This window comes from Mytilus californianus, unplaced genomic scaffold (assembly GCF_021869535.1).
Source record: "Mytilus californianus isolate M0D057914Y unplaced genomic scaffold, xbMytCali1.0.p SCAF_41, whole genome shotgun sequence".
NCBI lineage: Eukaryota > Metazoa > Mollusca > Bivalvia > Mytilida > Mytilidae > Mytilus > Mytilus californianus.
The window spans coordinates 295,203-312,774 of NW_026262692.1; the positions used below are offsets into that span (position 1 = coordinate 295,203).

General features: G+C 31.1%; 2 protein-coding genes across 13 annotated transcripts in view; one reads left to right on the forward strand and one right to left on the reverse strand.

Moving 5' to 3' along the window:
- LOC127699797 (myosin heavy chain, striated muscle-like) overlaps positions 1–17,572 on the reverse strand; it is a 156,539-nt gene that overhangs the window by 20,597 nt on the left and 118,370 nt on the right. For 7 of the 12 annotated variants that reach the window (XM_052203151.1, XM_052203145.1, XM_052203150.1 and 4 more), the window contains 3 exons: positions 16,927–16,947; positions 15,440–15,463; positions 8,961–9,225 (listed from right to left, as the gene is read on the reverse strand). In XM_052203151.1, the coding sequence (XP_052059111.1) occupies positions 8,961–9,225; positions 15,440–15,463; positions 16,927–16,947 (310 nt within the window). Of the gene's footprint in view, positions 1–8,960; positions 9,226–15,439; positions 15,464–15,948; positions 15,970–16,926; positions 16,948–17,572 lie in introns of all 12 variants that reach the window. The other 5 variants (XM_052203142.1, XM_052203143.1, XM_052203146.1 and 2 more) reach the window with 5 other exon arrangements.
- LOC127699798 (histone H2A.V-like) lies at positions 2,090–3,909 on the forward strand. Its single transcript, XM_052203154.1, has 2 exons — positions 2,090–2,249; positions 3,341–3,909. The coding sequence occupies exons 1-2, from the start codon at positions 2,177–2,179 to the stop codon at positions 3,652–3,654; spliced, it is 387 nt and encodes a 128-aa protein (XP_052059114.1). The 5' UTR covers positions 2,090–2,176; the 3' UTR covers positions 3,655–3,909.

Below are 17,572 nucleotides of genomic sequence, written 5' to 3' on the forward strand. Positions count from 1 at the left end.
AGGAATTAATAATTTAGTAAGCATTCTGCAGTTTTATTTAATAAAAAACTTGTTTGATTTCTTTGTCAGATATGATTGATAATTTATTGATATTAACTGGTGCTATTCTTTTTAGGTTTAAAATTGTAACATCTATGATACAAGGGTAGAACAAAAATAGCATAGGACAAATAAATCATATTTAGAATTGTCTTACTCATAGGACAAAAAGGTCAATATTCAATTATTCATTGGGTACTCATTTTCATGCAATTCTTAGGTATAGGTCAACCAAAAATTTAATATAAATGTATGCCATAAAAAATAAATTCTTTTTATGCAAGATAAGTAAACTTGATTTTCTTTCTTCAATTTTATCTTATATCAATAAATTACAAACAGGACAGAGCAAAACCACATGTAAGACAGTTGTACACTTAGTAGCATTTTTTTCGAATGTAGGACAGAAAGTCACAATTCAGTTTGAGATTATTTTTCTTTGAATAAGAAAACACTTATTTTTAAAAAACTTGAATAGTATTTTTATTGAATTATTATATATAAAGCAACTTTGCAAAACAAAATTTATTCTGAAAAAAAATACAATAATGATCATATAATTGTTAAGAAAACAATTTGTCAAAGTGGCTTGGTACTTAAATGGCTACATGTTGTCAAGAAATATATCCTTTGAATGTAAAATTTGATAAATCTTCATTTATCAAGGCTTATGAACAATTTCCTTCACAGTAAAATGAATATATGTTATAAAAAGAAATTATTTCAAGAACTTTCTCTTATATATTCAAACAATATTATACAAATTATTTGTGACTTTTGTCCTGTGATTTTTTGTCCTGTAACTTTCTATCCGTTTACCTTTTTCAACGTTAATTATTTTGTTCTTTTAAATTAGAGATACATTATATTTCTTTTCCAAAACAGAAGCCATGACAATATTTTGTTTTTCATGGGAACAAAACCGATGTAAACCTGGTTGTATGTTTTTCAATGTTTATTATTTGCTTTCTTTATAAGTAGGAACAGATCTCTATCAAAACATTGGCCATGACAGTTTTTATTTTTTGCATGGGGTTAAACCCAATGTAGGACAAAAAGTCATTCCAAAATATGTCACTAGTAAGATAATCCCTTCTTTGAAAAACAAAAAACTTTTACTTAGTCATTATTTTATAATATCTATTTGATAGGAGCTAGCAGCTCTCATAATTTCTCAGGTTAATTTTTTATTATCAAATAAGATAAGCTATGAAATAAGATCTTTTAATTATATGGTGCCTTTGTGTTAATTAATAAATATGATCTAAATTTTATACATCTTCATTTGACAATACTAATGAACAATTTCCTAAAATGAAAAATGACTTATAATAATAACTTTATCTTATACATTGAAATAATCCCCTTTCTATTTTCTTTTTTCTAGGTTGACAATCCTGACTGATTTAAGAAAATCGCAAAGAAAATGGACCTTTATAATTATGAAATACATTTTATGTGGCTAAATGGTATCCAAATGTGTAGTCTAATTAATTTCAATATTATTTTTCAAAATACCAATAAATCAATCTGATAAAAATTAAGTCCTTTTTCTGTGAAATACTTTATTTTATTCACTGCAAAATATAATCTTGAAATAAAAACCAACAAATATTTAACATGGAAAAATTATTTAAGAATAGATGATGGAAAATATTATGCACACATTTTTTTTGTGTTGCTTCTATTTTTTTAACATCTGGATTAGAAAAAGATTATGGCCTTAGACTAATTAAAGGATTAAAACTGATAAAAAACAAACATCAAGGAAAAGCTGTGGGACAATTAAACAATTACAGGGGCACCTGTTAATTGTCAAACTCTGACCCCTGAGTACTTTATGGCTTGGGTATTTCCTGGGGTTGAGTTAGGTAATGTCATTACTATAATTACATTTAATTGTCAACGATGCCGTGTCAAGATCACTCAACCTTGTATAACAAGTTTCTTATTGGACAACAACTCGATAAACTCCTCCCCTAATCCGAAATTCATCCAATGATTAAAAAGTAAAATAGACTGATCCGTCGAAATGAGACTGACCTGAGTTGTGTCTGATGTAATAATAAATACCCAAATTACAGTGTGGTCAGTGTAGAATTGAGTGGACACACATAAGTACAAGAAATACACAACAATGGCTGGTGGTAAAGCAGGAAAAGACTCAGGAAAGGCTAAAGCCAAAGCTGTCTCTAGATCACAAAGAGCAGGTAAGCTTTCATTAATGAAAAGCTGAAATTATTTTAATTTGATGAATGAAATTTTGTGTAATTACACCCACCCAAGCTTCTATCTTTAGAAAAAAGCTCTTTTCCCGCCAAAATAACCACATGATGCACAAATTCTGTGCTATGGTTACAATTTATTTTATTATATATTATAAATGTTCAATTAATTGAAAAAAAATACATTATTTTTAAAGAAATCTTTTATTTATCATATATTTTGTTTCCTACATTGATTTCTTTATTTTGTGTTCTAAAAAATATGATGCTAAGGTCAGAGAGTTCATCACTCATCAGCTATACATTGTATAATCACGTATAAGTAAATTTTCTTATTCTACTGGCCGAATCACTGGGAAAAAAATAGTGCTCAGAAATAATGAAATCCAAACCTACAATCATTTAAAAAGTCAATATCAACATTAAAATATTTACTGTATATGCCCCCAGGGTGTAAACATTTATAAAATAAAGTAAATGGGCATGTAATTTGACCTAAATAACTGGTGTAAATAGTCACACAAAATGAACTTAAATGTGTAGTTCAAAAACTTGTGTGAAATAAAGAAATGACTTAAACGACTGTTACACTTAAATCAAACAAATTTGTCTCTAAAACAACAAAAAAATGATAAATATTCTTAAGAGGGTCATATAGATTTAAAAATAAAAGGTGTCAGAGTGAGAGTTGGACATCAATGTTTGGAATATTCATGTACATCCTACTTTAAATAAAATAATTTAATATGGAGTAAAAGCTTTGCAATGAGAGACTGTCCACCAAAGATGGTTTAATTTGAAATAATGAGTAAATTTAAATTAAAAAAAATAGAAAAACAAAAAATGAATAATACATTTGTACATTTACGCTTGTGTTCACTTGTACATGCAACAAGCTCAGACATTTCAATTTGTTCATAGATTTCGTAAGAGTAAAAGTTAATTTGACAGCAACCCAACAATAAAAGCATACACCCATACAATATATGCTGTGATAATACATACAATTTATGAAATATATTTTACAGTTAATGAACAATCATTTTTAGACTAAAATTTCTGTTTTATTTTTTCAGGATTACAGTTCCCAGTGGGTCGTATTCACAGACATCTTAAACACAGAACAACCAGTCATGGCCGTGTTGGTGCCACAGCAGCTGTTTACAGTGCTGCCATCTTGGAATACCTGACTGCTGAAGTTTTGGAGTTGGCAGGTAATGCCAGTAAGGATTTGAAAGTAAAGAGAATCACACCCCGTCATTTACAGCTTGCCATTAGAGGTGACGAGGAGTTGGATTCTCTCATCAAAGCTACGATCGCTGGAGGTGGTGTCATCCCACATATCCACAAGTCTCTCATTGGAAAGAAAGGTCCACAAGGAAAGGCATAAATGTGTGTTCATCAGTGACTTTTAAAGGCAGCTTTTACAAACATCTCATTGACAGTGCTCAATAGTTCATAAACTTTCATCAAACATTCAGAATTTCATTGGAAAACTTTTTTCGTTTATTTTAAACTAATCATCAAACAATAATGTGATTTTAACAAACCTTACGGGTAAAAACACAGAAGGTTATTATAGACAATTAGTAAAATGTAGTTCATACCATCTATGTTTTTATTGAAATAAAATTTTTAAAATGTATGTTTTACTTTAATTATTATTTCAGTCACAGCTTACTGTCATATTTTTGTCACTTGGCGTCTATTGTTAATCTTTTCTTCAGTTATTGAGATAATTGATAATGAGGGTGTCTTGAGTCTTGGTGAAAAAACTTGCACCATAACGTTTTGTTCACTCTAAACAAGAAATAGTACAATTGCCAACAAGACAACTATCCAACAATTTCAAAATTCTTCAACAATGAGCAAAACCCATGCCATATAGTAAGCTATAAAATGCCTTAACATGAAAAAATATTAAACAATTCAAACAAAACCAATGGACTGATCTGATTTATACCAATACAAGCCCCATACAATGAACCTAAAAATGAGACATGCAGATACCCCTGTAATACATGCCCCTAACTTAGGAAAAAGATTTACATCATGTCTCATATCATTGAATACTTGTAGTTACTGAATGCAAGTGAACAACACATTAATCATGTTCATTGCCAATGAGACAGCTATCCACTTGATAATTATGACCAGGTAATTGGACTCAAATTTTAGGTAATTAGTCCCCTACCAACAATTCAAAGGGGACTTTAGGTTTGCACTCCGTCCGTCTCGGTCCAATCATCAGTCCGGTTAATCAGTTTCCCACACACTCTTTCTTCATGCTTGAAGATATTTATTTGATATTTGGTGTATGGTTTTTCATACGCCCATTTACGGGACGTATTATGGTATACCGTTGTCTGTCTGTCCGTTCGTCTGTCCGTTTGCCGTCGTCAACATGTCGGCCATTACTTCAAAAACGCTTTAACCAGTACGATGAAACTTTGGTGAATTGTTTATATCTATTGACGTAAGCTCCCTTTCGTTTTTTATCAATTTCAGATTTACCATTTCCAAGTTTTGGGGTTTTATTCATTAAAAAAGGGGGGATTTTCCAGTCATCGGACAATAACTCAAAAACAATTTCACCAATTTGCATGAAACTTTTTGTAAATTGTTCATATCTATTGACGTGAGCTCCCTTTCGTTTTTTATAAATTTCGGATTTACCGTTTCCGAGTTTTGGAGTTTTATTCATTAAAAAAGGGGGGATTTTCCAGTTTTCTGACGATAACTCAAAAAATATTTCACCAATTTACATGAAACTTTTGTGAATTGTTCATATCTATTGACGTAAGCTCCCTTTTGTTTTTTTTATAAATTTTGGATTTACCGTTTCCGAGTTTTGGGGTTTTATTCATTAAAAAAGGGGGGATTTTCCAGTTTTCAGACAATAACTTAAAAACAATTTCACCAATTTGCAAAAAACTTTGGTGAATTGTTTATTTCTATTGACATGAGCTCCCTTTTGATTTTTATAAATTTCAGACTATTAAGTTTCCGATTTATGGGGTTTTATTCATTACAAAAAGGGGATTTTCCAGTTTTCGTCAATAACTCAAAAATGCTTTCAGCATTTTTATGAAACTTTGGTAAATTGTTTATATCTATTTTTGTAAGCTCCCTTTTGATTACTATAAATTTTCGATTTTACATTTCCGAGTTATAAGATTTTATTTGTTTATAGTCTGACAACAGATTTACTAAGTATTGCGCATTGCACAACAGCAAGAAATCTTTCATATAACCAATTTCAAGTTCTTTGACTACATTTATTCAGAAACCTATAATATATCAAATATTTAATTACAATCCAAATTCAGACCTGTATCAAGCTTGAATATTGTGTCCTTTTTTGCCCCAACTGTTCAGGGTTGGACCTCTGCGTGCGTATCCAGCTGCGCTCAGCGAAGCAGTTTTATTCATGACAAGTTACAGATCATGTTCAAATTTTGTTCCAGTCTGATGATTTTGTGCAGAGTAATGGTCCTTGAACTTAGAAAATTCACTGAAATAATCAGTTTTCTGCACTTTTTTTGGTCATGCTTGAAGATATTGATTTGATGATTGGTGAATATTTTTATCATGACAAGTTACAGATCAAGTTCGAATATTGGTCTGGTCTGATGATTTTGTGCAGAGTTATGGTCCTTGGACTTAGAAAATTCACTCAAATAATCAATTTTCCACAAATTTCGTGCAGAGTAATGGTCCTTGAACTTAGAAAATTCACTGAAATAATCAGTTTTCTGCACTTTTTTTGGTCATGCTTGAAGATATTGATTTGATGATTGGTGAATTTTATCATGACAAGTTACAGATCAAGTTCGAATATTGTTCTGGTCTGATGATTTTGTGCAGAGTTATGGTCCTTGGACTTAGAAAATTCACTCAAACTCAAATAATCAATTTTCCACATTTTTTTCGTCAGACATTGACTTGATATTTGTTATATAGTTTACCCCATGACAAGTTATAGATCAAGTTAGCATTTTGTTCCAGTACAATGAATTTTAAACCGGTAGGGGAAATATGTATCTCTTTGTACCAAATGTATATTGTATAAAACTGTTTAATGAGAAAAATGAAAGTGATTTCCATGGAAACAGCTGGTTTTAAAGTGACAAAAACTTTGAATTTATACAAAACTTAGAGGTCCCAAGACCCAAGCACTAATTACCTCTTCAGTTACCAACACACATGACTCACTGCAAGCTACTAATTTGAGGAATCCTTTAAAATTTTAATAGGTTTCCAAAAAGTTTTATTCTGCATTTATGGAAAGTACTTCAGAAAAACTGAAAAGTGTTACATTATAAAATACCCAATTTTACACATTCTACGAGCCTTTTTTTACAACCACAATTTTTTTTGCATTCATCTTATGTTATGTTGATGTCATCATCCAAAGACATTTTAGAATAAGTGTGTGGATCTCTATGAAATTTTAGCACAAGGTTCCATACCACAATAGGAATTTTGGGAGTATTGTCGTAGCTGTTTTGTAATAAGGGGCCAACAAAAACAATAATTTTTCTGGTCCACAGGCAATAACTTTAGTATAAGTAAATGGATCTCTATTAAATTTTAGCACAAGGTTCCATACCACAATAGGAAGGTTGGGATTTGTTTTGGGGATAATTGTAAAAAAATGTTTACAGACAAAAAACAAGCATTTTTCATGTTTTAGGACAATAATTTGTGTATACCACAAGATTCCATACTTCGAAACGAAAGTTGGGATTGATTTGTGGTCATGGCCAAAACCATTTAATAATTAGGGGCCAAAAAACTCTTTCTGGTGTCTGTACGGTTTAGTTGAAAGGGGCCAAAACAATACTTTTGTAATACTTTTTTTTAGCAATTTCAATGGGGTTTAATTCAAAGTCTTGGGGTTCTTTAATATGCTGAATCTTATTGGGTATTCAGAATTTGAATTTTGGGCCCTGTTTTTGAATTGATCCATATTAAGGTCCAAAGGGTCCAAAATTAAACTTTGTCAAAAATTAAATTCTTAGGGTTTTATGATCTGCTGAATCTTACTATATGTGTTCAATTTTAGATATTGGACCATAATAGGTAAAAGTCCAATTTGACAGAAAATTTAGGTCAATATGATGTATTCAAATTTAAGTTTGATAAATTCTTTAGTGTTCACAAGCAGATAGATTCATGATCAGCATTAGGCCAATTAAAACTAATTGATAGATTTTCATCCCCGCCCACCCCTCTGAAATCATCCCGCCCCGATTTGTTTTATTTTAAAAAATTTACAATTTTCGGATTTTGCTCAATTCCGTTACTGGTAGCCGCCATTAAATTCGTTTCATTCAAAACTTCCTGTTGCAAATTTCAGTTTTTGTATTTCTCCCTGTAATTCAACTAAAATAATTAAGTCAACATATTCTGCTACTCTATGATGAAGACTTTATCTTCCGGAAATAGAGATTGATTATGGGAAAGGCATGAAAAATTCGGGTTACGAGTAATAGGCAGTGTTAAAGATCGCAAATCGCGGCATGTCACAAATTTCAGTGATTAGAAAACCGTGGAATTCTCTATTTATACAATGACTTTGTGTCAGGAAATTTGGCTGTGAACAATATTGTTGAACACATTGGTACAAAAAACATGACTGGAATAAAAAATCCACGCAAGCACGAACTTGTTCGATCTAAGATCGAATAGGTACAAAAAGTCTGCCAATGAACACAATGTATTATAGCAATTCCTTAGATTTACCCCTTGGATAAGAAGAACGCATTACAAAAGGGTTTCGGAGGAATTAATAATTAAAAAATAAAATCCTCCTACCCGTCCCATTTTTTTCAAAAATCTGGATGAAAATCTACTAATTAATTTTAGTTGGCCTTAACATGATACTGTAAAATGACTTTTGAACTACATTATAAATGTCAGTATAGTTGACCTGATTTGGTAACATGTTACTACCAGTTCTTGATATTTGGAAGGTGGGAGGGGGAACTCTCCAATTTTTTTTTCTGACTTGTGTTTAAAAAAAGGTTTATAATTGTATATATGTAAATTTCAAACAGAATCAAAACAACATCTTTTTACATACATAAAACATAGTGCATCGAGCACAACATTCTATATATCCTACCTACATTGAAATTTATGAATGAAATACATACTCAGATAAACAAGCTACAAAAATTGTAGGTATATGTATAATCGTACTAATTTTATGCTTGAATCTCAGTATCTTCTACAAATATCAATGATATCATAGTTTAAGTATATTTAAAATTAGAGTTATCTTCCCTTATACATAATTGGGAGTTGAATGAAACAACAACAAAAATATCTCCAATTCATAGTAATGCCTTCCAATGCTTAATACAATGTTTAATTTTTAGTTTCCACAGCAAAATGCATACAATTTTTAACCCTTCAGTGCTCACAAGCACTTTAATTTTTCGGAGTTGGTGGTGTCTGAGGTTGTCTGTTGTGATGTTCAGTATTTTTGGTGATTCAAGTCCTCTTTTTTATTTATCATTCATATGAAAATTGTAACTGCCCTGGATGTCTTGAGGAAACGTGCCTGCCTCAAATGAGGGAGGTCTTGGGATAGACATCAGCCTGGTTAAACCAAAGACTTTAAAATTGGTATAAGTTGTTTTTCTGCTAATGAATATAGATAAAACAATTCCAAGGGGGACAACTCACCTTTAAAATCATCAGGAAGTGCCACGTCATCATCTTCATCCTCTATCAGTTGATCTTCCTCCAGGGACCTCTGGGAAGGTATAGAGATGGCAGGAGATTTGGACCTCCTTTCCTCAACAGCATGACGAGTTTCCTCTAATTTAGCCTTATACTGGCTCCTTAAAGAGGCTCTACTAATGGCTGACGATTCTCTGACAGACTCTGGGGATTCTGGTTTTGTTTGTACGGACTGTGGTTGTTGTTGTGGTGGCGGAGAGGTCTGGGTCTAAAATGTAATTATGGTTGTCATGGTTTAATTTTACTTAATGATTTCATAGGATGCTTTAATTAAGAAGTTAGTAGTCTAAAATTTGAAGGGTCAAACCCTTCAGAAATGATTATTTTTCAAAAGGTCAAAACATCTACCATTGTAACATTTTTATATAAATATGATTGTTTTTGAGACAATGAAATATAAACATCTCACTCTTTCAATGAAAACTAAAATTACCAAAATTACAATACTGACCTGTCTAAATGTTTCAATAATGATTTTTTAAAAGAAAAAGGTCAATACAATACAAATCAAGGTAAATTTTTACATAAAAATGTAATAATTTTTCAGTACCAAAAAAATATTACATAATCAAGTTATTTCCCTTTTCCCGAACAAAATTCACAAACAACCTAAAAATTGTAAAAAATAGATATATTTTCATACACAAGGCAATTTATATGTCTTACTCTAAATTCATAACAAATATTAGTTCATGCACACACCATTAAATCAAACATTAATGTGTAATATTTATTATTACATGCAATAAAATTATCAAGTTATATTCCCCTTTTCTTGAACAATCACAAACAACCTAAAAATTGTGAAAACTATGCCATTAATTGCTACATGATGGATGCACATTGTAATACTGTCTGCAGGACATGTCACTGTTACCATTTCAAGATCAACATATTAAGCAGGTTACATAAATAAAAAAAAAATAGTCGATCAGGCACCATTTTTATAGTTTTCAAAAACAATCGTAGTATCGGTATAAGTCTTTTACTTTTGCTTCTCACTAAAAGCTTAAAAGTATAAATTAAAAGTTTTACCATCTGCAATATAAAAAATATCCTTTATAAGTTAAATACACCTGAAAATTTTGATTGCTTTTTGCTTGTCAGATCTAAAACTACTTTATCAGGACAAAGGACTAGAGCCCCTTACTAATATTTTAAGAAAACACTAAATTTTTATAATCAGACAAAAGGTCTTATGATTTAACATCAAAATACCTTAAGATTGTCAAATTTTGAAGGTTAACTTATAACTGCAAATTCAGAAATTTTTGGGTGCATTTATTATTGCAATTTTTAAATAATTTTTGCGATTTCAGGAAAAGCTGCAAACAGATATATGCATCATATATCAGAATGTGATACTCACTCAGATGCATTATTCTCATTAACAAAAATCTTGCAATAATTTCTAAATTTACAGTATTATGAGATGTTTTTGTACATCCATTCATTTTCCCTGAGTAAGGTCAGTCCATTTTGGAATATCAAAGTCCTTAGATCTCGGGCCTATTTGAATATTATGGTCTGTAGAAACTAGAAATGTAAAAAGTTAAGAAATATTTACAATAAATGATAATATTTGGAATACATTCTTTTGGTGACTAAATAACAGGTTAAAGGTCAAAGTGATGTGATAATACAATGTCAATCTTGTGAAGGTTAAAGGGTCATCCAATATCTCAATGTCAAAACATTGTTAACTTAACACATTCAATAATATTTCAGTGTAAGCTTAGGTTCAAACTATCAGTGAAGGTCAAATATCTGCAACTGCAAGACACAATAATCATAATTAATACTTGTGCAGTTTAATTAATTCAAAGAACATTATTTTCATGGTGAAGATTGAAGGTCAAATTCCTGTGACAAAGGTCAAATGTCATCAAGTACCTCCATGTCATGATAATCATATGTTTGAACATCAACGCCTCTTGACCTTAGAATTTTGGTGTGCTTCATTGACTCTGGTTTGATCTTTGGTAAAACAGAGGTCAATGTATTCATCCGAGACATAGTTCCCATGGTAGCCTCTGTGTCAAAGGTTGTGTCTCTGTCTTCTAGGAAGGAAACAAGTCGCTGTGGTGCAGACGGTGGTTTGTATTTGTCAATTGAAGAGCAGGTAGTTTCTCCGATGAAAGGTCGTTGTGACTGAGACGACGTAAGAATGCCACCTAGTGGTGGTAGAGATTTCAAACTATGTTGAGATAACTCTTGCAGGAACACCGTCATTTGCTACAGAAATTGAGAAAACAACGTGATTCTATTGTTACATAGTTTAAAAAGAAATACTTAGTTTTTTTCTTTCAAGGAACTTTCAATAAATATCATTTTTCAGTTTGATATGACAAGATAAATAGATAATGATACAGTGTTTGTATGAACAGAAGAAACTAGAATGATATGATACTAACGGTTTGGGTTTTGATAAAGTAAAGAATAATATGCATGATTTATTCTATAATTGTTGTCATATATATATATAGAAGTCTATAAAAAGGACCAACCAGCAAATTTACTATGTACCGGAATTCTAGACGATACTGTGCAGATAAGGAAAAAATTATATAAGTCTAGAGATTTGCACAACGATACTAATATAAGATGGTATTATACGAAGATGTTGTTAATAAATCGTGTTGACAAATATTTTGGCTTAATGATTGTTAAAATAATTGACACCGAAGAAGGCTATTTGTTAAGCCGAAATATTTGTCAACACGATTTATTAACAACATCTTCGTATAATACCATCTTATATTAGTATCGTTGTGCAAATCTCTAGACTTATATAATTTTTTTCCTTATCTGCACAGTATCGTCTATTCTAGACGATCCGGTACATAGTAAATTTGCTGGTTGGTCCTTTTTATAGACTTCTATATTTATATATATATATAGCTTTTAAGGCTAATTGCCTCTTTGACTACTGAAGAGAGAAAAGGCAAGATATTTGTTATTATTAAAAACAGTAAAAAGGAAAGGAAAAAGCTCCCAGTCTTATTGTGTTATCTTTTTTTCTTTCTTTTTTTTCTTATCTTTTGTAAATTGAACTTTCTAAAAAACTAAATTATAAAGTGATGATAAGATTTAAACGTTTCAATCAGTACAGTTTAAGTGTTTACAGTAAATATGAAGAAATAATGAACTTCAATTCAAATATTTCACGACAAAATAGGGTTATTTAGCTAAATTGTAATCACAATGAACATGGAAAAATCTAATACAATTTACATAAATAAAAATCATTAGTGTGCACATGAGTCAGGTCAAAATATAGAATGAGGTTCAGAACTTGTTAGTTTACATAGATATTGTTATATGTATAAGGATTTAAATCATTCTTGGAGACTGAATTACAGGATATCTGAACCATTTGCCAATGAGACGTAAAACCTTTAAATAGTCACAATATAAAATAAGAACATGTGATATGATTGCCAAAGAGACAACTATTTTACAGAATCCAAATGAAGTGGATTTCACCAATTGCATTTTTTTTTAATTTGACAAAAGAGTTATATTATATATCATTTATGAAATCTAAAATTTGGGATATTTAGGATTGTAAGCATGGTTAGCAAGTGAGAAACATGATGATGGCAAACAGTAAGTGATGTCACAGTTATGGTGAATCATTGCAGAAAAAGGTGTCAACATAAACAGGAAGTGAAGTATGTTGTCATGGTTACAAAAGTGTCAATGCAAACTGGTAGTGATATCAATGTAAACCTCTTGGTAACAGGATTAGAACAACAGGAAATGATATCATTTCTAAACAAACCTCATTTCCGACAGACATTTTGGTTATAGGTCGGAGGAACTCTGCTCCTGTATTATATGATGATATATTATCATCCAAACTGTACTCGTCCTCGCCGTGGCTCACGTCAGACATAGCTCGGGTATTCAGGGCAGCAAATGTGTCAAATATACTATCTGGTAACAGACCAAGTTGAAGGGACTCCTCTGTCAACTGACTAGCCAATGAAATCATAGTAAGTGTTCTTTCTAGCTGCTGATTGGACAGATTTTCCTGATTTTCGTTTATCTGTTGTAATGCCATTCTTACAGAGTCCAATGCCCTTGTTTGATACGAGGACAACTTTTCCTGTGTTATCATCTGATTAAGATTGTCTAAAGCCTCTGCCTGATTTTGAGGAAGAGTTTTGACGAACAATTCCTCTGGGGAGGCGTAAGTATTTTGTGGAGGTAAAGATTTTTCAAATGATTTCTCAGGAGAGGTGTAAGGTTTCTGTGTTGTTTCTTGTTCTTCAAACCATTCTGCTTTAGATAAGGCAGCCTTTCTCAGGGAATTTTCACTTCTAGGGGATGTCTCAAAATCGTTAGGTGATATGTGATAATTATTTGGAGATGTTCCCCTCTTGGATGATGCATCACTTTTAGCTGATCTATCCCGTGAAGCCAAATGTGTTTCTCCTCTTGGAGTACTCCATGCTGACCTTGAATGGCCTCCATCTTGCTGTGGAATTCCCGGTTGATCTCTAGGGTGTGATGATCTTGTATTTATGTGTGGTGACCTTGTAACTGACCTTGGATTTGACCTAGAATGATTACTCCTACTACCGTCTGACAATGGTGACTCTGAATTTGAACTATGACCTTCAGAGATTTCCTCGATAGCATATGCTGACGATAGAGGGTGTAATGAGTGTGCATTTTCTACCTTTTCAGAACTTCCTGGTCGTGGTGACCTTGACCTTGATCCTCCAGACCTTGTCCGTAATAAGCCTTTCTATTAATTAAAACAAGAATATGTATGAAATAATTGAAATTAAAATTTCCATGATTATTAAAAAAAAAAGGAAATATGGTATAACTGCAATTTAGACAACTATCCACGGCAGACCAAATGATGTAGATGTCAGCAACTAAAGGTCACTGTTCATCCTTCAACAATGAGCAAAACCCTTATAGTAAGTTGTAAAAGGCCAATATTTCATGAGCATTAAGTTACCGGTAAGATGATAATATTTCCAGAAACATGATCTGAGCAACACTACTCTATCTTCTAAGGATAATGTATACATTCTTGTGGTAGCATGTTTTGTGTTGAGTCTATTTAATTAAAAGTTTATGTAAAAAATGATTGGTATTGGTCAGTTTTGTTAGCTTGATTGATTGATTGTTGGAAGCTTACTATTGAGTAGAAATGTAGAAATTGATATGACCTTGATGCTGAAGATAGGAATGATAGGTGAACTCATAAAAGGAAAACCTAACTGGCATCAACTTTAAGTCACATGCATACGTATAAATTGATTAATTTGATTGATAGATGTAACTTTTAGGGAATATTCTATTATTGATTAACTTAATTAGTTAATGTTTATAACTGGAGGTTAAGTTTTATATTTGCATTAAACATAATTTTTAGAGGTACCCTTCTAGGGCCTCAATCATACCTTTTGACTAATGAATACTTGCAGCACCTGAACCTGAATTGATTTAAATTGAAAAAAAATTGATAAAGATTTTCCACAAAAAAATGTTTTTATAAGCTATAGGATATACTTGCTAAAAAAAACTTCTCACTGCAAATTCTCATAATAAAGATTTATGACATGTTTCTGTAAAAACCTTCATCAGGTAACTTGAGACTAATGTGTAATAGACCAAAAGTATAAAATGTATGGTAGCATGAAAACCAAACGGACTGAAATAGTTTAAGGTCAATTTTGCCTGAAGAAGTGGTAACCTTAATTTTAGTTGTAACATGGTGGAGGATCATATGCAACCTATCCAGAGGTTTTATACTGGCAATAATATTCATTTATTAATGGTAGTTGTATCCTTCCAATACCCTATAAAAGTCCAAAAATACACTGCAAGCATTATAGGCAAGAGTACTGTAAGATTAAGCCTCAAATCAAGGTTAATCACTAAAAACCAATTATATTCTCCTTTGACACATGTATCTCAATAAATTTCAACCTATTCAAAATTAAAATCATATGCTGAAGCATTTTAAAACCGACAATAATTAACTTTATTCCATGTGTTACTACAAATATACATAGGAGTTATCTCCCCTTTGAAGCAGCTTTCTATAAGGTTAATCGCACTTATCTTAAATTTTACCAAAAACAGTGAAATATTACCACGCTTTTGTGTATATAACAAAGACATTCTTTTTTGCTCAATTAAAAAATTGGTTGACATGAAAGCATTTTTCTTACTGCAGCGAAATTTTCTGTCCAAGCAGTATATTAGCCACCCGACATCATTTAGACAGCAAGCAAACAATGACTTAACAAAGCAACTTTATCTAAAAACAGATTTCTACATTTCTGATATACAGGGAGATAACTCTGTAAAGGTGAATAACCTATACCAAATGTCCAAAGCTCCGTTAAAGGAGGTTTGGACTCAAGGCTGGCCTCAAAACCAAACACATGTACCTGTCTACTAAAATTGATCTGGATCTAGTTCAATGAAAGAAATAACCATTGACATACAAAGTTTTTAGGAAATTATAAAGACTTCAATATAAATTCTGCTGTGTTCTGCTCTTTGGTCGAGTTGTTGTCTCTTTGACACATTCCCCATTTCCATTCTCAATTTTAGATGAATGTCTTACCAAATCTTTAAACTAATACAGATGTTATTCACAATCCTGGTTTTGGTCAGTCCTAAAAGAGCATATTTTAAAGTCTCACTGATATCAGTCCTCAGCTCTTAAGGTCTCTGGTTGTGTATCAAATGTTATTTACTTAAACTGATACAGCATTGTTACCGATTTTGCCATAGCAAATAAATTGCTCTATTTTCTTGTTATTTATAGCAGAGTTATGACTAAGTAAGCTCTGTATTAACAAAACTTTTTAAATCTTACAAACTAACAAACGAGTAAACAAACACACAAACAAATAAACAAACACACAAACAAACAAATAAACTCTCTCACTACCTGTCTGTGAAGAGCATCATTCTGTGAAAAATAATAAACCAAAATACACAGCTTGGTTTGTCTAATTATAGGACAAACATAACAACTGAAGAAAAACTCCAGTTATCTCCCTTCCCATTTGAAAACGTGTAAAACAAAATCATAAAACATCCACAGACAGAAACAACACTGAAGTTGGTGTTTATGACACACACACACACACACACATGTATAACTACTGTAAATTTATTTTCATTTGTGGGGTAATAATTTTCATGGATTTTGTGAAATAAGATGAAACCACCAATTTAAGTTAGTAACATACATAACATACGAATAAGGCTCGTGTTTGTAGATATATTTTTTCAAAACCACAAAATCAAGTTTAAACGAAAATAAATATTTTTTTCAATTCCATGAAAATAGGAACCCATAAAAAATAAATAAATCCCCAGTAATGTCAGTATATCTCTGATATACCTAAAATGTACAGATAATAAAATATCTATACTTCAACTAAATATAACCATTTACAAAATATGGCCTCATATGATATTTGAATCTTTCAAATCTTGCCAGTACAAATCTTCTTTTAATTATTCTTTTGAAATTTGAAGGTTGTTTTATGCCACTACAATATAATAAAATGTAACATGTCTTACATTAATCTTGGTACTGTAAATAATTAGCACAGTCTAAATTAAGAAAGTTATGCCGAGTTTTTAATTTGAATGTAAAATGGTTGGTAAATATAAATATTTATATCTTGAGTCCCAAAATAGTAGACAATGACAAAATATTATAGTGGCATGAATTAGTTCTATACCAGAAAGTGAACAATTTGAATTTGCATTAAGTTAGAAAACTAAGAACCAAATCTTTTTTCTTATCAAAGTACTTTTAAAAGTACTGTGATCTCCAGTAAATGTGCATAGCTGTTGTTATGGTTACAGTTGAAGTATAAATTGACAAAAACATATGACAAAATTTATCATATACCTGATGATCTACAAGTGTTGTCTGTAATGTTAAATAAAACTAATCATATAATAACTAATTATGTTTCTTTGGCTAAAATGTGAAATTTCTGTAATCATTTGGAGAAGAATCTGCTTTCCCTTTCGGAGCACCTAAGATAACCACATTAAATTCATGTTACTCAGTCTTCAGTTATTTACTTTTTTGTAAACTGTTGTTGGTCTTTTCGTTGCCATGGTATTGTTGGATTTTCTTTAATTTACAATTGTTTTAAAAATTGTCCCTATGCTATCCTCTGTTTCTTTTTAAAACATAAATCTGTCCATTAATTGTATGGTTAAACCCAAAAGTCATATATTTATTGGGCTTTTTTCTAATTACTGTAATTTTTTGAAGTATAAATGCGAAATCATTACAAACCAAATAGGGAATAAAAGTCAGTCATTCTAATTGCTAGAAATTTATTACTGTACTCTGATGAAAATTTCAGTTATATAGCAGCAACTCATTTTGTAGGAAATGGTAGAAAATACGGGAAAAAATGATAAGGAAAAGCATGGTAAAGTTTCACATCATACAAGCTATGTTTTTATTTAACTTTTTTTTATCTTAAAATAAATTCCTTTTATACTAAAAGGAAAAAGAACTGTGAAAGTGACGCCACCCA

What these genes read in the sequence shown, in the direction of transcription:
- LOC127699798 (XM_052203154.1), top strand. Translation starts at nt 2,177, where the DNA reads ATGGCTGGTGGTAAAGCAGGAAAAGACTCAGGAAAGGCTAAAGCCAAA. An exon ending in CTCTAGATCACAAAGAGCAG is followed by an intron (nt 2,250 to 3,340) that starts GTAAGCTTTCAT and finishes TTATTTTTTCAG; the next exon opens with GATTACAGTTCCCAGTGGGT.